Source organism: Theobroma cacao, chromosome 3, assembly GCF_000208745.1.
Source record: "Theobroma cacao cultivar B97-61/B2 chromosome 3, Criollo_cocoa_genome_V2, whole genome shotgun sequence".
In the NCBI taxonomy this organism is placed as follows: domain Eukaryota; kingdom Viridiplantae; phylum Streptophyta; class Magnoliopsida; order Malvales; family Malvaceae; genus Theobroma; species Theobroma cacao.
In genome coordinates, this window is record NC_030852.1 from 25,042,386 (window position 1) to 25,064,257 (window position 21,872).

At 30.7% G+C, this 21,872-nt stretch overlaps 1 protein-coding gene across 2 annotated transcripts; it reads right to left on the reverse strand.

Annotated features, from left to right (window-relative positions):
• On the reverse strand, window positions 11,192–14,919 carry LOC18604982 (serine/threonine-protein kinase AFC2). 2 transcript variants are annotated; one of them, XM_007037715.2, is made up of 12 exons: window positions 14,673–14,919; window positions 13,892–14,108; window positions 13,395–13,421; window positions 13,147–13,300; window positions 12,993–13,041; window positions 12,783–12,897; window positions 12,425–12,516; window positions 12,144–12,300; window positions 11,987–12,051; window positions 11,799–11,896; window positions 11,605–11,707; window positions 11,192–11,524 (listed from the first exon to the last, which is right to left on the reverse strand). In XM_007037715.2, the coding sequence occupies exons 1-12, from the start codon at window positions 14,772–14,774 to the stop codon at window positions 11,378–11,380; spliced, it is 1,326 nt and encodes a 441-aa protein (XP_007037777.1). In that variant the 5' UTR covers window positions 14,775–14,919; the 3' UTR covers window positions 11,192–11,377. The 2 variants fall into 2 exon arrangements, with proteins under 2 accessions (XP_007037777.1, XP_007037778.1); XM_007037716.2 differs by lacking the exon at window positions 13,892–14,108 and having other exon boundaries at window positions 11,193–11,524; window positions 14,673–14,914.

Consider the following 21,872-nt stretch of genomic DNA (forward strand, 5'->3'; position numbering starts at 1 on the left):
CAAACCGTAGGTTCACAGTCCTCTTTACTTTTGTTTATTCGGGGGCCCTCTTGTTATTGTAAATTAAATTAAATATTTTGGCTTACTGTATTTCAGTATGTATAAATTTATTTAGCTTTTACGCTATAAAAATTATTCACGTATAACTCTATAAATATTGTTTTATAAGAAAATAGAATATTTTCCTTAATATTTCTTTTATTTTCTTATTATATTCAAATAACCGTAATTTCGTTTTAAATGAAGATTTTAGACTTTTAAACTCATTTTGAATATGAATTATGTGTTTTGTACTTGTATATTACGTTTTAGCCAGTTTCGAAATTTTTGAGAAAAATAATCAAAATACCTCTGTGAGACGAAAATTAATATTTTATTTGTTTTTAGTTGAAAATAGTTTAAAATCTTTTAGAACATAATATTTGATAATGGTTACTCACAAGAGAAATGAGAAACTGATTCGTTAGCCTTGCGGGGTTTCGATTGGCATTCCGGATAATAAGTGTCAATCGAGACGTCACGGCGGTTGTCATGGGCCCGAAGGAGGTTTCGGGTCGTGACAAGATATGTACATTTAACAGCATATATACATTAATATAATAATTTGATAATACCACAATATAATATAAATATTATAAATATAATATTATCTTTTCAAGACTTATCTATTCCATTATATTCACGTTGCATGCACTCCCCCACTTAACCTATTGCACCAATTGCCCGTCTTTCACGTGCACTGTGAGTCTAACATTTGACATATTTCAATATTATTATTATATCATTCTATTTTTTATTTAAAAATTATTATTTTATTTAAAAAATTTCCTTCCATTTTCTACCACTCCAAATCACCTTAATTAGTCTCATTTATCATAAAATCGCCTTTCGGCAACCATACCAAGGTACGGAGTGTTACATCAACACCTAATTTTCTTATTTTATTTTTATTTAAATTTATAAAATTAAACATAAAATTATAATATATAAAATATAAATAGTTAAATATGATATATAATATTAATAATTTTCTCTTATATAATCAAGATTAATAAAAATATATCTAGATGAAATTTTAATTATCAAATAAGTAAAAAAATTATTTTGATGAGGCCATTAAGAGAATATATAAAAAATTTAAAAACTTTTATATGATATATAAAAACTTTAAAAATTTTGAGGGGACCATAGCCCCCCATGACTAAGAAAGGATCTGCCCCACTAATATTCGTAATCATATATATTCTGAAATCATATTCTTATATAACAGAACTAAACGAAAATTATAAATTTCATAAGTCTCTTGTAACATATCATAGTCAAACTTAATCTTAGTGGCATAAGTCAAAATCAAAACAAAAATCACTATTAAACTCAGTGATTATGAGCTAGAAGTATATCAAAACCAACATGGGTGACTACATTAAATAGAATAAAATTCATTATTCAGAAATCAACAGTTGGTAAAAAATTAATTTTTAATCACAAAATACATGTCGACAAGGTCAACTTTTAACCTCTATTGATAGGGCTAAAATATAACCATACTAAGAGACGATACAAAACATATTTTCATATTACACTAGAGTATAAAAAAACATGATAAAAAAGTATTTGTATCAAAACATGACTTGTCCAAAGTAGATTTCATATATCCCTTACAAAGTATCTGATCATGAAATAAATCATATTCTCAAAGATGATATACAAATATTAAATAAAATCATATTTTGAATTAAAAAATAAATTTGTATACATTAGATCAAATCATATATATATATATATATATATTTGCATATTTAACCTGATTTCATAAATTAAAAATGATAAAAAATTATATATAATATACAAAATCTAAACTCACATTGAGATTGATTTTCAAAGAATAATAACACCAAGAAAATGTCAAAGTCACTTGTCTAACTCGCTAAAGTATTCAAATCCTTTTATAACCTTAATTTTCATATTAAAGGACTATAATCTCATATTCCAGACTCTTTTCTCTTTTCTAGGGCTTCTTTTCTTTTTCCCCAAATTCTCTCGGCTATCAAACTAAAAATTGTGGAACAATAGATTTCTCTCTTCTGTGATATATGTTATAGATTATTTGGGTAGTCCAACTAGAATACATGCATGAGTTTTGAGAAGATATAAAGGCAAACTCAAAAAGCTATGAGGAAGGGAAATTGGAGATAGAGTTCATGGACAGGAGGCGAAATGAGTTTACGTGATGGCAGCAAATTATGGTAGGGCACTAGGTAATTTGTATTGAGTTAAATTATGTAATTATTCCCTATATTATGCAGAAAGTATAGATTTAGTCATTGTACATGTAAATTGGGTCATTGTATTTTGTCAATTTGTTAATTTTAACTTCTATCTCTAACAACATTAAATTTGACCGTTAAATATGTTGATGTGGCATAATACTGACATGGCAAAAACATTTATTTGGTAAAAAAATTGCTAATTCTCCATGTGACGTTTAACAAAGAAATTAAAAAAAACTCTAACATTAAATTAAAAATTAGATGAGATTGCAACAAAGTCTTTGTATTAACCAGTTGAATTTTCAATGAAAACTTGCTGATTCAAAACTAGTTGAATCTTTAAAAAGAAAACCCATTATTTTCCCTACCTTCAATTCCAAATTCAAAAGCAATTTTTTTAAAAAAATAAAAATTTCGGATACATTTTATTGTTTGAAGATAACTCTTACAAGTTACATCACTTCTATATTAATCTAAAATTGAGAAATTGACTGAATGTTCTCAGACACCTGGTTTTATCTACCAACGTAGGGTAAACTGTCAAACACTGGCTTTATTAGACTATTGACTCTGGTTCTTCAGAGAGCTATGTTAAGCATTTATATACAAGAAAATTTTATGGATACCTTAGCTTGTCAAGTTAAAGACTCGTAGAACTATACAAACCCCTATCCTCGCATCATCTCCCGCAATCACAAGGTGGCACTCTTGTTTGGATATTTGGCAATTGGCAGCCCATCAATCAGGATTTGAATTCTCAAGTTGCCTTTTCAAAATTAATGTCCCAAAATAAGATTCCTTCACTCATTTTCGCATTGTGGCATGTCTCCCCATCAGGTGAAAGCTGGAATATTTAGCTAAAATATGTTTTAATCTTTGAATTAGCTTAAGTGTGTAAGCTCAGCTTGAGATGCAATCCTTTCGACTGCTATCCATCAGTCGTCATCTTCATCGTTCATGTTTTCCATGTCATTGAACATCAATGACGTTGATTCTCCTTCTGCAGCGGTAGGTTTTTTTTCTCTCTCTCTTAATCGTATATTTTTTGAAAGTTCTTAAATCGTTTTTTTTTATCTCATTTAATTTTTTATTTAGAGTTAGGGTGTTTTCTTTTTTAATTTCTTTATTAAACTCATGTGGAGAGTTAACCATTTTACCAAGTAAATATTTTGCCATGTCAGTATTATGCCACATCATCTCTATTAGTGTCATGTCAGATTGGTCAAAATACCACGTCAACATACTTAACAATTAAATTTTACGGTGTTAGATTTAGATATTGGAATTATCAAATTGATAAAGTATAAAGACTTAATTCACACAAATTATTATATAAAGATTAAATCTATACTTTTTGTATAGTATAAGGACTGATTGCATAATTTAACCTTTATATTGACAGTAATATTGTTGAGTTATATGATGCTATGCATGTCAAAAAAAAACCCTATACTATAGACTTATAGCCTTTAACCATAATTCTCAATATCACATTAAGAAGTTTTTTAAGATCTATAATATAAAAATTTAAATTTATATTTGTAAGATGTCTTTTATAGATAAAATCGTAAAAATCTTTGAATTAATACGAACAATACCTTGCACATTGACTGCAGATGTGATTGATGAGTATGAAACTTCAACTAATAAATACATAATTAATTAATGAATTTTTTAACAATATGCGAACGTGGCACTACCTAGCGAACGGAAATCTCCCGCTCCATCTTCCTGCCCCTCTTCGTACCTCATATTTTTCCACGAATAACATGTTGCCACGTTGCATAATAAAAACTTCATTAAATTTTTTTGGAGCCATGGAGAGGTGTCTTTTGAAGAAAGAAATGTAAATATAGGGCTAAGAGTCTGAGATGGAGATCTGATGATTGATGAAACAAGTGATGAGGAATAGCAGAGTCTAGAGAGAATGGTAGAAGTTGGTGCAGCCCCTACGAGGGGACAAGGAGATTTGCCTGAAGATGAAAGATCTCGTTGTCAATGTAATTCACCGTTCTCTTACCTGAATATAAATTCTTGTCATTCCATAACGAATGAGTCAAAAGTGATCCAAACTTGTAAATTAGGGATTAGAGTTGCATTGCTCATGTTTCACAGTTTCCACGGGGAGAGAGGGTCCAACTCTGCCTTACACTGGTTTGGAATTCGCGTAGTTCACAAATTTAGAGGAGCGGGTTAATTGGCCATGGTTATCTTCTTGATATCATGATGAAACAAAGGTTTTTGATAATTGAAGGGGATCAGTTCATCGAAGATCACCCAAATTTTTTTATTTTTTATTTTCTAAAAGTGAGATCAAGACAGCATTTTCTAAAAGTGGTAATATTGAAATCAAAACACATATTTCAGCACAAAGACAGTCATCCAGAGAGCCTAATCTCGTGGCAATGAACAATGGACAAAAGAAAATATAAAATCTCAAGTCATACCAAGTTTCTTCTGAATATAAAACTCTTACCCATAAATTGGTTTAAAAAAAAAAACTTAAAAACTAAAGGAAAAATTTTGTTTTGAAAGTTTTGATTATGCCATGTGGCAATATTTTATTGGTGGAAGAAAAAGAGGCGCCAAGTTGTAGCGGGACGTTGGGGCAGGTGAGTTCCATTCGTCAATCATCGATAAATCTTCACATATAAGGGTCAAAAAGAATAAGTTCTTCATTACAAAAGTTTAAGAATTACGAAAAGGATGACTTTTAGGAATGCGTATAAAATTATTCTTTGCTAAAAATCTCTTATATATAAAAGTAGTTTTTATTTTCTTTCAAGGCTTTTGATGATGATTTAATTTCTCATATTTGTCATCACTACATCAATCATTAAGCAATTGAATAATTAGAATACGGATTAAATAGTAGGAAGAATTATTAATTAAGTACGTTAATTAATGTAGATTACCATTTGTGTGTTAGCTTTCAATATGATAACCCATTAATTGCGTTTGATAACGTGTAATATTATATTTATTATATTATTATATATTAGCTGATGAGTGGAAGAGCTTTCTATAGTATTTGTTTATTACCCTTCACATATCAAAAGTCAAAAAGTAACGCTATTGACTAAAAAAATGCTGCATCATATATGCTTTTCAAGGAGAGAAAACCTTTCTTTATCTCCACAACCGATTTTCAAAGCTTGTGAGTTAATTTCCTGAGAAAAAGTCTTAACAAAATTATTAATTACACTCCAATTTCTCTGGCTAGTACTGAAAGCAAAATGTTAACTGATTGCCCAGAAGAAGCAAGGTAGATGCCATAGTATAAACTAAATTTTGTACTAATCTCTTTGAAGAAGATGCTAGTTCTAGTTTAACTTGTCTTTCCTTATCTCTTGCTATATGCATCCATCTCGAGACGTTCGTTTGAACCCCCATCTATATACGTATGGCTGTAACATTTTTACTATTTTTATTTTCCAGTTTAAAATAAATATAACATGGTCTGTAAAAGCAAGAATACAAAAATTACAAAGAAAAATTGAATTTGTGATGAAGGATGATAATGTAGCTTCACATTCATTATGAATTTATAGTACATGGTCTCTTGGATAAGAGGATACGATTAGTATAAGATTATATCAAATCACATATCAAGTAACATGATAAGTATATAAGAGTAACAAACTTATTCTAATTATTCAGATTTGATTTTAAATTGAATTTCGAATGTTATGATTTTGTAAACTGATTTTTGTTGATCTTTGTTTACTAATTTTTATCAGTTCAACTTTGATTCTTCCTCTTCCACCGCTTATATGCTGTTCTGGTACGATGCTAATCTTTTGTTGCTCTGTTAGTTTCTTGGTTGTTGACTTAATCAATTGTTTATTCTTGTTGGTTGCGATGACTTCAAGTTATTATCAATGTGATCTTATAATAAAGAAAACATAATTTATAAATCATAGTGTGTTCCTAACGTGTGAAAGTTTTAACTAATAAAAAAAATAGATATTTTTAAGAGAGTTAAATAAACCCAATATATACAAGAGTTAAGCAGGAATGAAATCTATGGAAAGAAGCCTTTTAGTATAGATAAATGATTTTCCACATAACAGCTTTTATTCAACGACTCTCGAACCTAAAATTAGATCTTTAGCTAAATCCTACTTCACCGGCATAAGAGAAGGGTGTCATGGGAGGAGAGGGTAAAATTCGTTAGCTACAAAAACCAATTAATTGCCAAAAACTATATGCCATCGCTTCATAATTAATTTGCCTTGAGGAGTCCTATATAGTTAGTTTCTTGGGGGATACTTCGGCGGTCACTTTTTTGAGCAAATGAGATGCCTTTCTATATTTTCCTTTCTTGTCTTTAGTGTTTTGTATTTTGACAGTTTTCTACTATTCTTGGATCTTGAGGTTGTAGCACTTTTAGCTTTTAGATCTGGTCGATTTTTAAGTTGTATAAGCTTGGATTTTTTTCTATTAATAATTTTTTTAGTATAAATATATTTCGATTAATAACTTTATATTGCCTTTCACCCAAAAAAAAATTATGAAAAATAATCTTCCTCATAAGTCCAATTTAAAAATATCATTTTTTATAATTATAATTATTTTTAGATAATTTTTTACATGACTTAACAACAATACCTTTTAAATAATTTCAGACAAATTAAAATGATTTCAGTTTTCTCTATCTTGTTATCTAGATAAAAATTTTAAAATTAAATCTCGATTTTTTTCTCTAGTCAAATACTATCTATCTCGCCATCCAAAAAGCATATATGACATCAAGCTCTTTCTTATTTTATTTTATTTTTTTTATGATGGATCTTGGGGTTCTCAAGGGCGATGAATAGCAATTTTACTTTTTTATGGTGATTGCACGCAATATTATGAATGTGGTAACTGAATGCTTTCTAGTGATGATTTGCTTTGAAACGTGTGCTGCGATGGAGATGCCTGCATTAATAAGTTGGATCGGATTGGTTAAGATGATGGGCTCAGGGAGAAGGAACAGCCAAAGCATGTTTGATGGGTTTTATGATGGTTCATGATTTTATTGTGTCTGGGATTAGAATGATTATTAAGTATGTTTGCTAAAGATTTTGATTTTTTTTATGAGATTTTGAGTTGAAATTGTTCAGGGAATATTTTATAAAAGAAGTCTATTTTGTTTTTGTATAAGGAGAGTGAGCAAGGCCCTCTCGATAAGGATATATTTTGTCTTGCATTAGAGGGATATGGAGTTTTATAACCTGTCTTTTATGAAATGCATAATTTCATGGCGTAACAAAAAAAAATATGTGTTTTAGGTTCTTGAGTTTATTAGTTTATTCATAGAACCCAAAAATTGAGGAGTTAAAATTGATTACACTAGATTTTAAGAATTACGAAATTAGTTTTTAGGCATTGCGTGACTTAATCATTGCGTGACTGATTTTTAGGCATTACGTGATTAGTTTTAGCCATTAAGTGATTAGTTTTTAGGCATTGTGTGACTGATTTTTAAGCAATGCCTAAGTCACACAATGCCTTACTGTCTAGTCACGTAATGCCTTACTAACAATTCACGCAATGCCTATCAACTAATCATGCAATGCCATATCAACCAGTCACGTAATATTTAAAAACTAGTTAAGCAATACTCAAAGTCAGTCATGCAATACCTAAAAACCAGTCACGTAATGCTCAAAATTAATCACGCAATGCCTAAAAACTAATCACGCAATGCACAAAAACCACCAAAACCACTGAATTTTATTTAACAAGATCAACAACTTCAAACGGTACACCATATTCTATTTAACAACATAATTGACTAATATACCTACTTGACAAAGAATACTCAAAATATTCAAAGGTTTTTCTTCATATATAAAAAATCTCTCCAAAATGCTAAAAAATGCTCAAAACGCTCAAAGGTTTTCTTCGTGTATCAAAAACTAATTCAAAATACTTCAAATGCTTAAACGTTTTTCTTTCTGGTAAAGAATATTCCAGAGATGAATAGTCTGAGGAGAAAAGCTCAAAGAATATGAGTCAATTTGAGGCACAGATCTAAACATACTTGACCCGTTAATAGGTTTCGGGTTGAGATACGGAACCAAATAAATGGGTTGGCTCATTAAGGGTAATTTTGTTCAAATTTTAATTCTCTTGACTAAAAATAGTTAAAATTATGGAAAGATTTATTGTCAGAAATGCCTTATGCATGAGACCCATTTAAAAAAAGAACAAAAAAAAAATGCAATGGTTGCTAAGCCCATTTCAGAAATGCATACTTGGGTTAGCCTAATGGTCACCATGATCAAACCCTCAAATTCAGTCACCTCTTCTTTAATATTTTATATATTTATGCAATTCCATTGACATTGAATTCTTAATGTTTCTTGAAATTCATAATTCTTCCAAGTTTTCAGTTTTATATGTTATTTAATATCCTTTCCAATTCTAACTACATGTTAGCTTTTTTTTTTTTTTCAATCAACGGAAAAATTTTTTTATTAAAATGTAGACAGGTCAGCTATATTATAAAACTATCAAAGCCCATGTTTTAGATTCCAATTTTTTATAAATTTCATAATTTGACAATAATATAATTAATTATATTAAAAATATATATAAAATAAATTAATTAATAAAATATTTATCTATTCGCTCAATTTTTAAATTAAGTGCTTAATAAATATATATTTTCTCTCACTTCCCACATCACTATTAATCTTCAATTATTTATCAAATTTCTTGTTAAAAAATCAAGATAATTAATAAAATGATATATTTTCTCACTTCTCTAATCATATACCTAATAAATTTCAATTTTTTATGATTTCTCAATTTTTACAATACTATTAATACTCATCTATTTCTCTAATTTCTAATCAACTAAAGATGATATGCATCTAACCACTAATGGTAAAATTTTTATTCCTCATTTGAATATATTGAGCCGCCGGGTCATTCCAATGAAAACTATACATAAAAGCTGCAGTCACATAAGACGTGAAGTAATGGTAGAAAAGAAAACATATAGCGCCTAAACACAATACAACAAAAATCACCCGGCAAAAAAAAAAAATACCAGTAATAATATAGAAGCCAACTCAAAATTTTACCCAGAAAAAACTACCACAGACACCAACAACAACATATATTTACCAATTTTCACCCAACAGGAACGACTATCAAACAATTCCCAAACCAATATAGAAGGTTGGGTATCAAATATTGGATAGAAGCAACCCCAAATGACATCCCAGGACAATCCCTTCTTCCACATCCAAATGGGATGAAGTGAAAATCTTGGCCATTGAAATCAATTGTTGAATTCTCGGACCTCTCCGGGAAGAACTCCTCTGGCTTGTCCCACTAATTGGGATCCCTCTGAATTGCCCAAACATTGAAAAAACTGTGGTGTTGGGAGGAATGTCATAACCTCCCAATTAATATTTGCCATCTTCTCACAATTCATAAATAAAAAAAAAAAAATTGTAAATAGCACATCTTTTGTATATCAGTGATGATTGACCACCCAAATCCATCCTCAATTTCCAAAGCAATGCATCAAGCAATTGACCTTGAATCAAACTTTTGAAAAAAAATATCCATCAAGTCCAATCATGTGTTGCATCCTCCAACAAATTCCATTTTAGAGCTCCAAAACATATATACATAAATTCTTTGAAAACCTTGTTCAGTGCCAGCTAGGGATTTAAGGCTACGTACTTCCCATCTCATCCTTTTAAGAATTCATAATCGAAAGGAAAAATATAAGCCTCGTCCAGTTTTTTTCTCAATTCAATCTTTGCAGTAATAGGTGTATTTGAGCTTTAAAAATTGTGAGAAAAAGTGCTACAATCAGATACTTGAAACTCTCTTTTCCTCACTCACGTAACGAGTGCCACAAGATTTTATGAAAATTGGAAGCAAAGCTACCAAAGCTGATCCAAACACAAAAACTCATATGATCTATGCGAATTTGAACCTCATCTTATCTAATTTGACTAGAAAGAGTCAGCAATCTGAATCCACCCAACCCAAACTCGAAAATGATATCAACTTGAAATGAGTTAAACTTGAAGGAATTGGTCTTGAATTTGAAATGACTCAAATAATGAATACTAATGATTCAAATTCAAACAATCTGAACTTAATTTTAAAAATCAATGATTTAAATAAAAAATAACTAAATTTCGAATGATCTGAATTTAAAATAATTCAAAATTAAAATAACTCGAATTTTGAAATGATATAAAGCCGAAACGACCGAATCCCAAAAATAATCGGAATTTTCTTGATCCGAGCGGACCGAACTTCCCAATTACAACATCTAATCGGAAGTGATGAATGATGATAATAGAACAATATGGTCAACTTGTCCAAGTCCGACGCACCAAAATTTCCATACCATCATAAGAACAAGGGCCTTTGTGGGCCTTCATGGTTGGGCTTTTTCTCTGCCCATAATGTTTAAGTTTTTATTTTTTTTGGAGCTCCGATACTTCGTTTGTTCTCTTTTTGTTTTTTATTTTTACAGATTTCTGTAACATTTTGGTTCATAGTAGTTATCCTTAATTCAACTTTTTCTTACTACCTGGTTCCTTCTATAATAAAATGTTAGGGATGAGATTTGATTAATTTTACCAGGATTGGGATTCCTAGCTAGCTGTCGCCAGTTTTACAACGCTGGAAAAATATCACTCGTAAGTGACAAACATAAATAATACTACAGGTATATCACGATGATCAGAATGTTTTAAGTTTGAAAACTCACTTTCTTTCCATTCAATCTAACGATTTTTAATTTTCTCAGTTTCTTCCTCCTCAACCCTAGCCAAGTTTTTAAGTATGTTCCAAGTGCAAGCGTTTTGATCAAGATTTAAATCGCTCCTCACTAAAAATCAATTTAAATTGTGAACAAAGATTTACGGTAAAATAAAAAAATATGACGCAACAGAGGACACAACAAATTCTAAAATTTTATTGAATCTAACAAACGATACATGAAACCATTTGACTTGGTGATAATCTGTTAGCTTGCACCACAATACAGCTTGTCGCACAAGATGGTGCTAACGTAAGAAGCAGTTCTTGTTAGAAAAACTTTACAAGCTGAGACATTGTCTACCAACCCAATTCCATGCTCATCTCCTAAATTGGTCCCTACTGAAAAAGGGATGCCTCAGTGCTTCACGAGCTGTAAGCCTATCAATAGGATCATACCTAAGCAATCCTTGCAATAGATGAATTAGATCCCCGGCTGAATGGTCCACATGCTGCATTATCAGGTTCTGCAATCATTGCGAAGAGAGTAAATAACAATCCGGTAACATGCTCAATTAAGATGTTTGAAATTCATAATGCAAAAAACCTGCAGACGAGGTAGCTTAAGCACAGCTTTGATACTCCCACTTGAGGTAGCACCATCTGGCCAATCCAATCTACACCTTCTAACATACTTCTCTGCGTGTCGGCTGAATCGCAAGATATCTTATGTTAATTATTAACATTACAGACAGAACAAGATACTGAGAAAAACTAACAGTCCATCACAAGAGTACATACTCTACTCTCTTCAACATGTGCTGAGGTAGTGGACCTAACACCCGCTCCATCATGGCAAGGTGCTCCAAATTCTCATGAGTTTGGAACAGCGCCTCACCCTGTCAAGTTATCAATATTTTACATAAATATAGCTCACATAGTCATATAATCTCCTCATAAAAATCCAAAAAGCAATTTCTATCTCATACCGTGCATAATTCAACTAAGATGCAACCAACACTCCATATGTCACACGGATAACTCCATCCAAGTCCTATAAAATCACAATATCAGAAAAAATATATCCACCCTCTAACCATTTACTAAAGCATCAAGACTTGGCCATAATAGCCTGAAAATACATACCAAGAATAACCTCCGGAGCACGATAATGCCGCGTGGAAACAATGTAAGTCTGATCTTGACGCTCGTAAGTTGTGCTACCAAAATCTATTACCTTAATAGCACTTGACTTTGGTAATCTTTTAAAGTAAGAATTATCCTTTGGGGATCGTGATGTACTCTGAAAGTACAAAAAATAATATAAAAGAACAATTAAGCCAACATATAACTATAAAGAATCCACAAAAAGGTAAAAGCAACTCTGCCATAAAGAAAAATAATAGAGACCAGGAAAAGGATAATACCTTGTAATCAGGAACTTTAACATACTCTGGAGAGACTAGAAGAATGTTTTCTGGCTTCAAGTCCGTGTGTATCAGATGCAAATCATGCATAACTGTGAACATTAACATGAGAAAAAAATAAGCAACCAGTGCCAGAGTGAGCAAAATGAATTGGCAGCATTCTTAATTTATTTTAATGCAACAGCACTTAATTGCTAAAGATGAGACTTTGACAACTTCTAGCAGTTACAGAAATATATTAATGTAATTACATGCTGGAATTCATGTTAAGAGGTATCAATCAGACACAAGGATAAATGAAAATATGGCAACATAAGAAGGGGATATGCAAAGAACTAGCTTAGTAATCATTACACACATGCTACACATTCCAATAGTTGTCTGCCAATCTCACGGACAAGATCAATGGGAAATGAGCGATAATTGTTTTTCCGTAGAAAATCGTATAAGCTTGGTCCAAGCTTCTCAAAGACCTGTTGAAACCATTTGAATTCACCCACAAGTTTTAACCCCCAAATTATTGGTGAGCTGGGGAAAACAATCCATCACAAATCAATCATATACTTACAATACAGATATGGTTACGATAGTCAAACCAGTTCCGTATTTGCACACAACTGCAAGGAATGAACCCATTTAACCATAGAAATAGAAGTTCAAAAATGTTGGTTATGAACTTGGTAGCTGCAACTAAATGGAAATATAATCCATAGATAACTCACCGATTGCCCCCTTTATCATGTTTTCCAAGCTGTTGCAGCATCTCAATTTCTATCATGGCTGCTTCACGATATTTCTTAATTCCACGGACAATTTTGATGGCCACGACATCCTTCGTCTCCCTATCCCAGCATTCTAGAACTTGACCAAAGGTACCTGAATAGAAAAAGTTCAGAGCAAAGATGCCACGTTAGATGAAGGAGCACCTAGATTGGAAAACAAACCGTGCAGCCAGTTTACTAAGGCATACCTTCACCCATTTTACTTTGTATCTTATCTGCAACCATAAAGCACAAAGAATTAGAAACAAAACATCACAACAAATTACATTCAATTCATTGTTATTTTGTTACATATTTCATGTACTTATAAAACTCACACATATTTAACATGACAAGGCTTCAACAAGAAAAAAGCTACTTATCAAAACTTAGATTTGAGAAGCCACAAAGATCTTGACAGAACTTTTCAAAGTTTTTTTTTTAAAAAATAACTATTCCTGTATTGGATTAGACTGTCATGCTTTAAATTACTATATTTCAGTTCATCAAAAAACTTGATTGAATGCATAATTTCTAGACCATCTGGACTTAATCATTCTAATCATTATATTTATCCTAATCACCAACTAACAACAATTATAGTAGTTATAACATTAAAAAAAAAAAACTGATTAAGATTGTTTTCAAGGCAACAACTAATTAATGAACATAAATTTGTCTATAATAATGGTAAAAGCGAAATTACAGCGGGAGGTTAAATTATCTCCAAGCTCAAACATGTAATGCCCATCCTTGTCATCTTCTCGCCATGGGGGAGAACCATTTCGAGCCACTCCTCCCTTTACAACTAGAGAAGAACTAGTAGTAATAGTACTAGTATAATCTGAGGGTGCTCTTGCAGTGGAAGAGGCAAAGCTTGTCAGATTCCCAACCTCTTGTGCACAAAACATTCCTACCTGGGCCTACACACAGCCATCCATTCATTGTACCACTAAGAGATTAACAATCAATATTTTTTTACCTTCCTTAATTACCTTAACACCCCCCCCCTTATTACCCATCAAAAATTACCATGGGTCATAAACGCCCAGCAAGCCAAAAAAAAAGAAAAAGAGACAATATAACATCTAATAGAAGCTTAAAAAAGCATCCTCATCCCAAAAATTATAACAGTAATCCTTCGGTTAATATAAAATTCGTCTTCTTGCCTTCTTAAGGGAAAAAAAAACCTAATTTTTTTGTCACAAAGATCATGAGATTTTATGAATTGACAGAAAGATCCATATCCACGGAATTTTTAAGAAAATAGAATAAATTTATAGTTAGATATAAATTATATAATATCCAAATTGATCCGAAAAAAGAAGGTATAATATAATTGCAGATCTGAGCCAAAAAGGCGCAAAAATAAGCTAGCTTTGCAGGAAAAAATCATAAATTGGAAAACCCTAAATATAGGGGAAAAAACACCTAACCAGATCTGTCATAAGCGAATCAAGGATCTAACCAAGGAAAAGGGATTATACCTGCGGCGGCAACTGAGTTACGTCCCAGCCCAATCGCGGCCTCTTTCTAGGTCGCCGATCCATATGCGTATGAGGGAACTCCGTCACACGCTCCATCTCCATGATCGCAACACCTAGATCTAGACAAGCAAATTCCTTTTACCTCGAGAAAGTGTTAGAAAATCGAAAACAATATTTTTCCTTTTTTGACGATAAAAAAAGGCAGAAGAAGATGATAAGGTTTTCTTTTCGTGAAGAAAACGGGAAGAACCTTACCCTAGTTTATAACCTAACAATCAAAGGAGTGGAGTCGGTTGTGATTATATCTAGCCGTACACGTGTCACGAGTCTTGCCCTTGGTTTGACCGAATATGCTAATGTACGATTTGTTAAATTCGTGTTATTCCCGTCTTTTAAATCAGAAGCAAATTAGATTAGAAACAAAATAGATCCAATTTCTAACCGAAAATTAACTATTGAGAGAAAAATTTGTAAAAAATATTTTAATGCAAATTTTGTTATGAAATGTGGGAGTATTTAAAACGTGTAAAAAGATCTTATTTAAGTATATATTCACACAAATAAAGTAAGAGACTATTTATATACTAATAACTTTTAAATCTTAATTTTAATTTCATTAAATATATATTCAAATTTATATATATATAATATTAAATTTAAGAGTTGAAATCAGATTATACTTCTTGTATATAGCATATTACACTAGTTGACTTCGATTGAACTTCTTGGGTGATAATATAATCGATTTTTACACATATATTCATAACACTCCCAATTGAATGTCAGTTGTATTAAGAATATATTTCATTAAAATCTTACTAAAAAAAACCCATGAGAAAAAATCAGAGCGAAGGAAAAAAAATTACATAATTCTTTTCATATTATAACTCAAAAATTATATCTTATGAAATGAATAATTATTCTTTCATAAGATAATTATTGAAATAAAAGATTATATCTTACAAAATGCAAAAATATTTTAAGATAAAGAGGTACATTAATAAAAAGATTGTGTCCTTGAGAAGAAACACTTTCAAGCCTATATAAAAGACTTGTTACCAACCATCTGACACATCGAAACAATTCAGATAAGAGTAGAAAAATCAAGAGAGATAGATGTGTTATGTTCTACAAATAAATATAAACACGTGAGTTCCTATCATCTATCAAAGGAATCCAAATTCCTTATAATCTACTTGTTGTAGAAAGTATCACATCGAACAACTTTTCAAACCTTCGAGTGTATCTAGCAGTCTACTCTCAAAAAGTACAAGTGCAAAGTTAAATGTTGACGTCATTATATCCGTAAAGCTATTCACAATTCCCTTTTTACATACCGAGTAATGAGAGCGAAATAAGTCTTAAAAATAACGTCTATTGAAAGACTCATTTTGAAGTCAATTTTGTTAGTTCTTTGAATAGCTAGATGATTAGACATGTCATGCGAGAAGCAAATGAGAGAGCTAATAATTTGGCAAAGGAAGGTGTGCAACTTCAATATGATATTATTCGAATATTCTAGTTAGTTTATTTTTACTTATTGTTGTTTTCGTGGCTTACTAGATGAGAACTCGCTGAAAGGTGCTAGACTATAGATGCAGAGGGTTCTATAATTTGGGTTCCTTAAGTATTAGTTTGACGCATCCAGACTATTATGTGCTGATAACTCTCTGATATAGAGCTATTTGAACTTAATTTTGATAGTAATTTAGTTTAATTCTTATTGTAATGTATAAAAATTAGTAAGTTTATTTAAATTATTGTAGGTTAGTTAATTTAGGTGAGTCAATCTAATTTTAGTTAATTTTATAATTAATTTGGTGTTAATGTGATTAAGATAGGTTGTTATTGATTTATTTGTACTTTTTGTAAGTGTTTAATGAAAGAAAAATTTTAATTAAAGAAGAATTTTAATGAAAGAAGAGAGCAATTTTGAGGTGTAGATTTTCACTGCACATATTTTGGTATTTTAACCATAACTCTTTCTGCAGAGCTTCAAATAAAATAATTCTTGAACCATCGGAAAGATAAAAGAAAAATCTACAATTTTCATGTTTACCACTTCACCAGTTTGTCTTGGAAGGTAGTCAAAAATCTTATCGAATTTGGAGCACTGTAGCAATCCTAGAATAATTACGATTTCTGCTATTTAAATGGTCAAGGCCGCAACTTTGGAGGGGGTAGGCCGTGACCCACATAGTCTGATGAGGAAATCATGATTGGAATTGACTTATTTCTTCACTCAACTTGGCCTAACTTCAAAGCCCTATAAAAATAATCTTTTGAAGGTCTTTTAGGAAATAACGAAACATCGAATTGAAAGTTAAGATTCAAGCCTCAAAGTCATTGAAGCTAAGAAGAATTTGAAGGATTCAAGGAGATTTGGAGATCAAGATTACAACTCTTGGTTTTTTCTATCTTTTTGTTATTCTCTTATTTTTTGGGTTTTGCTTTTAATGTTTAAACTTTATTTGATGATAATATGTGACTTGATGATGAACTAAATTATTTATCTAAGATTATGATTAAACTCAATATGTAGTCTAATTTATTTATCTCTCTTTTACTTATGTTTGATGGATTTAAGTTGTTTATTTTATTCTGTTCGTAATGCTTTTAGTTGATTGGCCACCAATTAGATTGAATTGGAAACCTAAGTTAAATCTTGAACAAGGAGATTTAGGTAGACTTTGAATAGAATAACTTATGATCGAATACACTTTAGTTGATTAGGTGATTTAATTTGCATATAGGGTAAACATACACAGATAAGTCATACATAGCCAAAATTAAAGCACGAACGTAATGAATCTGTCTTTAATTTAATTTGCATAAACATATAGCAAATTAATTAGGAGATATTTTTATTATAAATTCAACAGAGACTTATAAATAATTTAAGACTCTAAGTTAGCAACTTAATACATTAAACTAAGTTAAGAGAGAGAGACAATAATCAGATAAAATATTGAGGGACATTATAATTTTAGGTCCGGTAATTACTAGAAGTTAATAAAATAATTTTGCTGAGTAAATTTAGAGCAGTTTTAATTTTTTAATTTCATTTTTTTAATTCAAATTTTAGTGTTTGAATAAAATTAGGGTATGTAATTTTAGTAATTAATAGTAAGAATTAATTCAATTCCTTATGGGATTGACATTCTACTCATTATTATAATATCTTTGTGATACATATACTTGCGTGAGTAGAAAATTGAACAACATGTGCTAAATTGAAATTTGACACAAGAGGGTTCGAATAGCTTTTTGACCGTATAGGATTTCGAGGTTAGGACTTTAAGGAATGCAAGTTGATGCCCCAAGGAAGTGTATAAAACTGTGGGCTATCATCCTTTGATTTTTGTTGTAAGTTAGATAGGAATTTTTTGGGTTCTCAAAAGGGGAAATATTGTGAGGGAGTATTGGATTTCTACACCAGTAGGGGTATAGCTTCCAATATTTCATAGGTTTTGAATTTGTTAACTGATGTCCCTCTGTAAAGGAATGCTTTATTCCTATTTATTTATGAAAGTTCACGAATGCTTTTCAAAAAACAAGTTTGCACCAATATTAACAATCGTAGTCGAATCACTTTCAATCAAGAGATCATAAGATGTAACTTATTTAGAAGCCAAAAAGATTAGAAAAGCTTCCTTTATGGCCAAAAGTTCTACCCTATTAGCATCACCAACCCCCGTAGCTTTACAAAAGGTGATAAAAACCCTTCCTTTATTATCCCTAAGAACGCCATCACTCCTAATTTAAAAACATCTTACAAATATATTATCTCAAGTAATAATAAAAGCATCCTATAAATATGCATCATGCATAATATAAACATCCTACAAATATTCATCTTACATGATAAAAGTATCTAAGGTTGTTACTCTTGATTGTAAACATCTTTGCTTACTTCTCATATTCAACTAAATAATCAAAGGCAGAGGCAAGAAATATCACATCAAACCCTTCCATCTCATCACTTGTTCATAAAACATCAATTTTGTGATGAGATCAGGTTAGTGAAGTTTCAATTCATAAAAATGGTTGCCTCCCTCTGGCATCTTCATCAATTTCATTTTCCAAGTGTTCAAGCATTGAATCGGCTTCAATGTTCTCTTCCAAATCTATACCACCAAAAGATTTGGCGAAACTTCCAATTGATATATCTCTCAATAACCAATGTCATTTCATTATACATGTCAATTTTCTTGTTAATGAAAGATCCATGCTTTAGGATGTGCCTATTTCAATTTATTAACAAAAAAATTTAAATTTTTTAACATATAATCTTAAAATATTAATATTAACTTTAAACAAAGTGTACATACCATCACTTCATACTCATAAACTTGTTTTTCTATAATGCTCATCTTTTAAGTTATCATCCCATCCTAATGCATTGCTAGAATTTTTGTGATAGTAGCAATGTAATTCTCATGGTCTTGAGATGATTCTTACATGGTTTGCTATACATTAAACATTGAGTTTTTCATTTATAATCTCCACAACTCAAATGTATGAGGATGACTTAAAGACATTGGATGGCTTATTTCCTTTTTGAATCTTATCAATAGGATATGAAGTAACATACATTCTATAGCTTTTATCCACCTAAATTGCTTTGACTTTTTATTTCTATCATAATTATTTATATTCAATCAAAATAAAAATACAATAATTAATCATACTCTAAGAAATGTCTATAAAATGTTAATAGCAACAACTTAAAAGTTCATGCCAACATTTTCAAATAAGTAAAAAGCATATATAATAAATACCTTAGTAGCATATCAATGTTTTTTTTTTTTGGAATGTAGTAGCATATCAATGTTAGAAAAGAAAAACAATTACATTCTCGTAGCCTTATAATTAATCCACATAGGATGTGGAATTTTCATTTCTCTTTATCATCCATTTTTTAGGTTCTTTTCTCTTTTCATGCGTTGTTTGAACAACTCTTGTGCTTTCAATCTTTGTATCAGATATTGATTCTTGATTAACTCCCATTATGTAGTCATAGACCATATAAAACTATAGATTTGTTTTTGTTATTCTGATCATTAAAGTCAACAGCCATTACTATTAAATTTTAAAAGCTCTAAAAAAGGTTTGGTGTAGTTGAAATACTTTATTAGGAAAACTCAAAGTCCAGCCCCAGATATATGTGTGTGTGTGTGTGTGAGAGAGAGTGTGTGTGTGTGTGTTAATAGGTAACCAATCAATAACCTGAAATGGTTTTATTTTCCAAGAACAAAGCAAGGTCCAAACAATAACCCAAGAAAACACAACAAAATATGACTATTGCTAAGATATAAGCAAATTTAATATTTTTTTATATAAATTGGGAAAGGGGGATTCGAACCTACTTTTAGGCAGGGGATCATGCACCAACCAATAATCCAAATGCTTGGGTGCATTTTAATATTCTTGTTGGAGTAAATTTGCATTTGAATAAGAAGTTGGATGGTGTTGATCTTATCTTATCAATTGTTTGTTTATGTGATGAGATTTCTACCATCGATTCTCTTTCTCCTTCATTATGAAACACAATGACCATTGCCAAGCAATTATTGTTATAGTTTCTTTTGAAATTTACTATTGGATATAGGATCAAACTAATGATTTTTGGATAATTGAATCTACATTCATTTAGATAAAGTAGCCCAGATTGCTAGAAAAATAACAGAGGACTTTACAATTGTTAAAATTGTAGAAAAGAAACTGACAATGATGAACTGAAGTATCGAGAGATGAAGGAACGAAGAACAGTTGAAGAATTTGTAGAATCTTCATTTAGCTGAACTATCTACAAGAAAGCTATTTATAATAATTTGTTAAAAGAGTAAAGTAAAACTATCAACCTATCAAGAAATTACAACTAACCAACTATTTACTGTTGCAGTAACTTAGTAAAAAATTAAATTTTACAATAAATAAAAATGAGTCACGTGACTTTTATGTGACTCGTTCCATCAACTTTAGTTTTTGGACTTCAACAATTTCAGCCTTTCATTCATTAGACTTTTGCTTTTTATATCTCTATTTACAATCAATGTCTAATACCTCTCTCAAGATGAAATGTGTATGTTGTGCACATTCATCTTGCTGAGTAATCAATGGAATCCTTTGGTGATAAAGCCTTGGTAAAAAGATCTACAAGTTGTGTTTCTATTGAAACATATGCTGGCTCTATAATACTTGTAAGCATCTTTTCCCTAATAAAATGATAATCTAATTTAATGTGTTTCGTACATTCATGAAATACAAGATTTCTACTAATGTAAATAGCAGATTGACTATCACAATACAACCTTACTGCATGTTTATGACAAATTCTAAAATCTTCCAACAAAGTTTTTAACCATATAATTTCACAGGATGTAGTTGCCCGTGGCACGATATTCAAATTCAGCAGAACTACGAGCAACAATAGACTGCTTTTTAGATTTCCAACTAACCATGGAATCTCTAACAAACACAACATATCTTGTGACAGACTTGTGAGTATTTGGATAGCCTCCTTAATCACTATCTAAATAAGCATGAATTTAAATAGCAAAATGTGAACTCATCAAGATTCCTTGTCTAAAAGCTCCTTTCAAGTACCTTAATATTCGAAATGCTACTAAAAGATGTTCATGTGTAGGCTTATCCATGAATTGTGAAAAATCCTGCACAGCATAACTGATATATGGCCTTGTGAATGTTAAATACAATAACTTTCCTACCAACTTTCTATAAATTGTAGGATCTGACAACTTATCTTCCTCTGTAGCCCTCTGTAACTTATGGTTATAATCCATAGGAGTTGATATTGGTTTAGTACCTAACATGCCATACTCTTCAAGCATATCCAAAGTATATTTGTGCTGACAAATCGATATTCTTTTAGGTGAACTAGTAATTTCTAGCCCCAAGAAATATTTGACTATGCCAAGATCCTTTAGTTTGAATTGTGAGTTCAAATATTCCTTTACACTATCAACCAACTAATTTGATGTACTATAAATAGCTATGTCATCTACATAAAAAAGAACTTGTTAGTATAAGCCCTACAAGCCAATCTATGATTGTATGGGATTTGTAATTTTGAGATATTCATGTATAGTATTTTGTTATTCATAATAACATTGAGGTAGTTCTTTATCCATAAGTTTGTGATTTAATTACTTTTTGTACTTATGTAGATAAATCCCA

What these genes read in the sequence shown, in the direction of transcription:
- LOC18604982 (XM_007037715.2), bottom strand. Translation starts at nt 14,774, where the DNA reads ATGGAGATGGAGCGTGTGACGGAGTTCCCTCATACGCATATGGATCGG. An exon ending in CATGATAAAGGGGGCAATCG is followed by an intron (nt 13,042 to 13,146) that starts GTGAGTTATCTA and finishes CATTCCTTGCAG; the next exon opens with TTGTGTGCAAATACGGAACT. An exon ending in TGCTCCGGAGGTTATTCTTG is followed by an intron (nt 12,052 to 12,143) that starts GTATGTATTTTC and finishes GTGATTTTATAG; the next exon opens with GACTTGGATGGAGTTATCCG.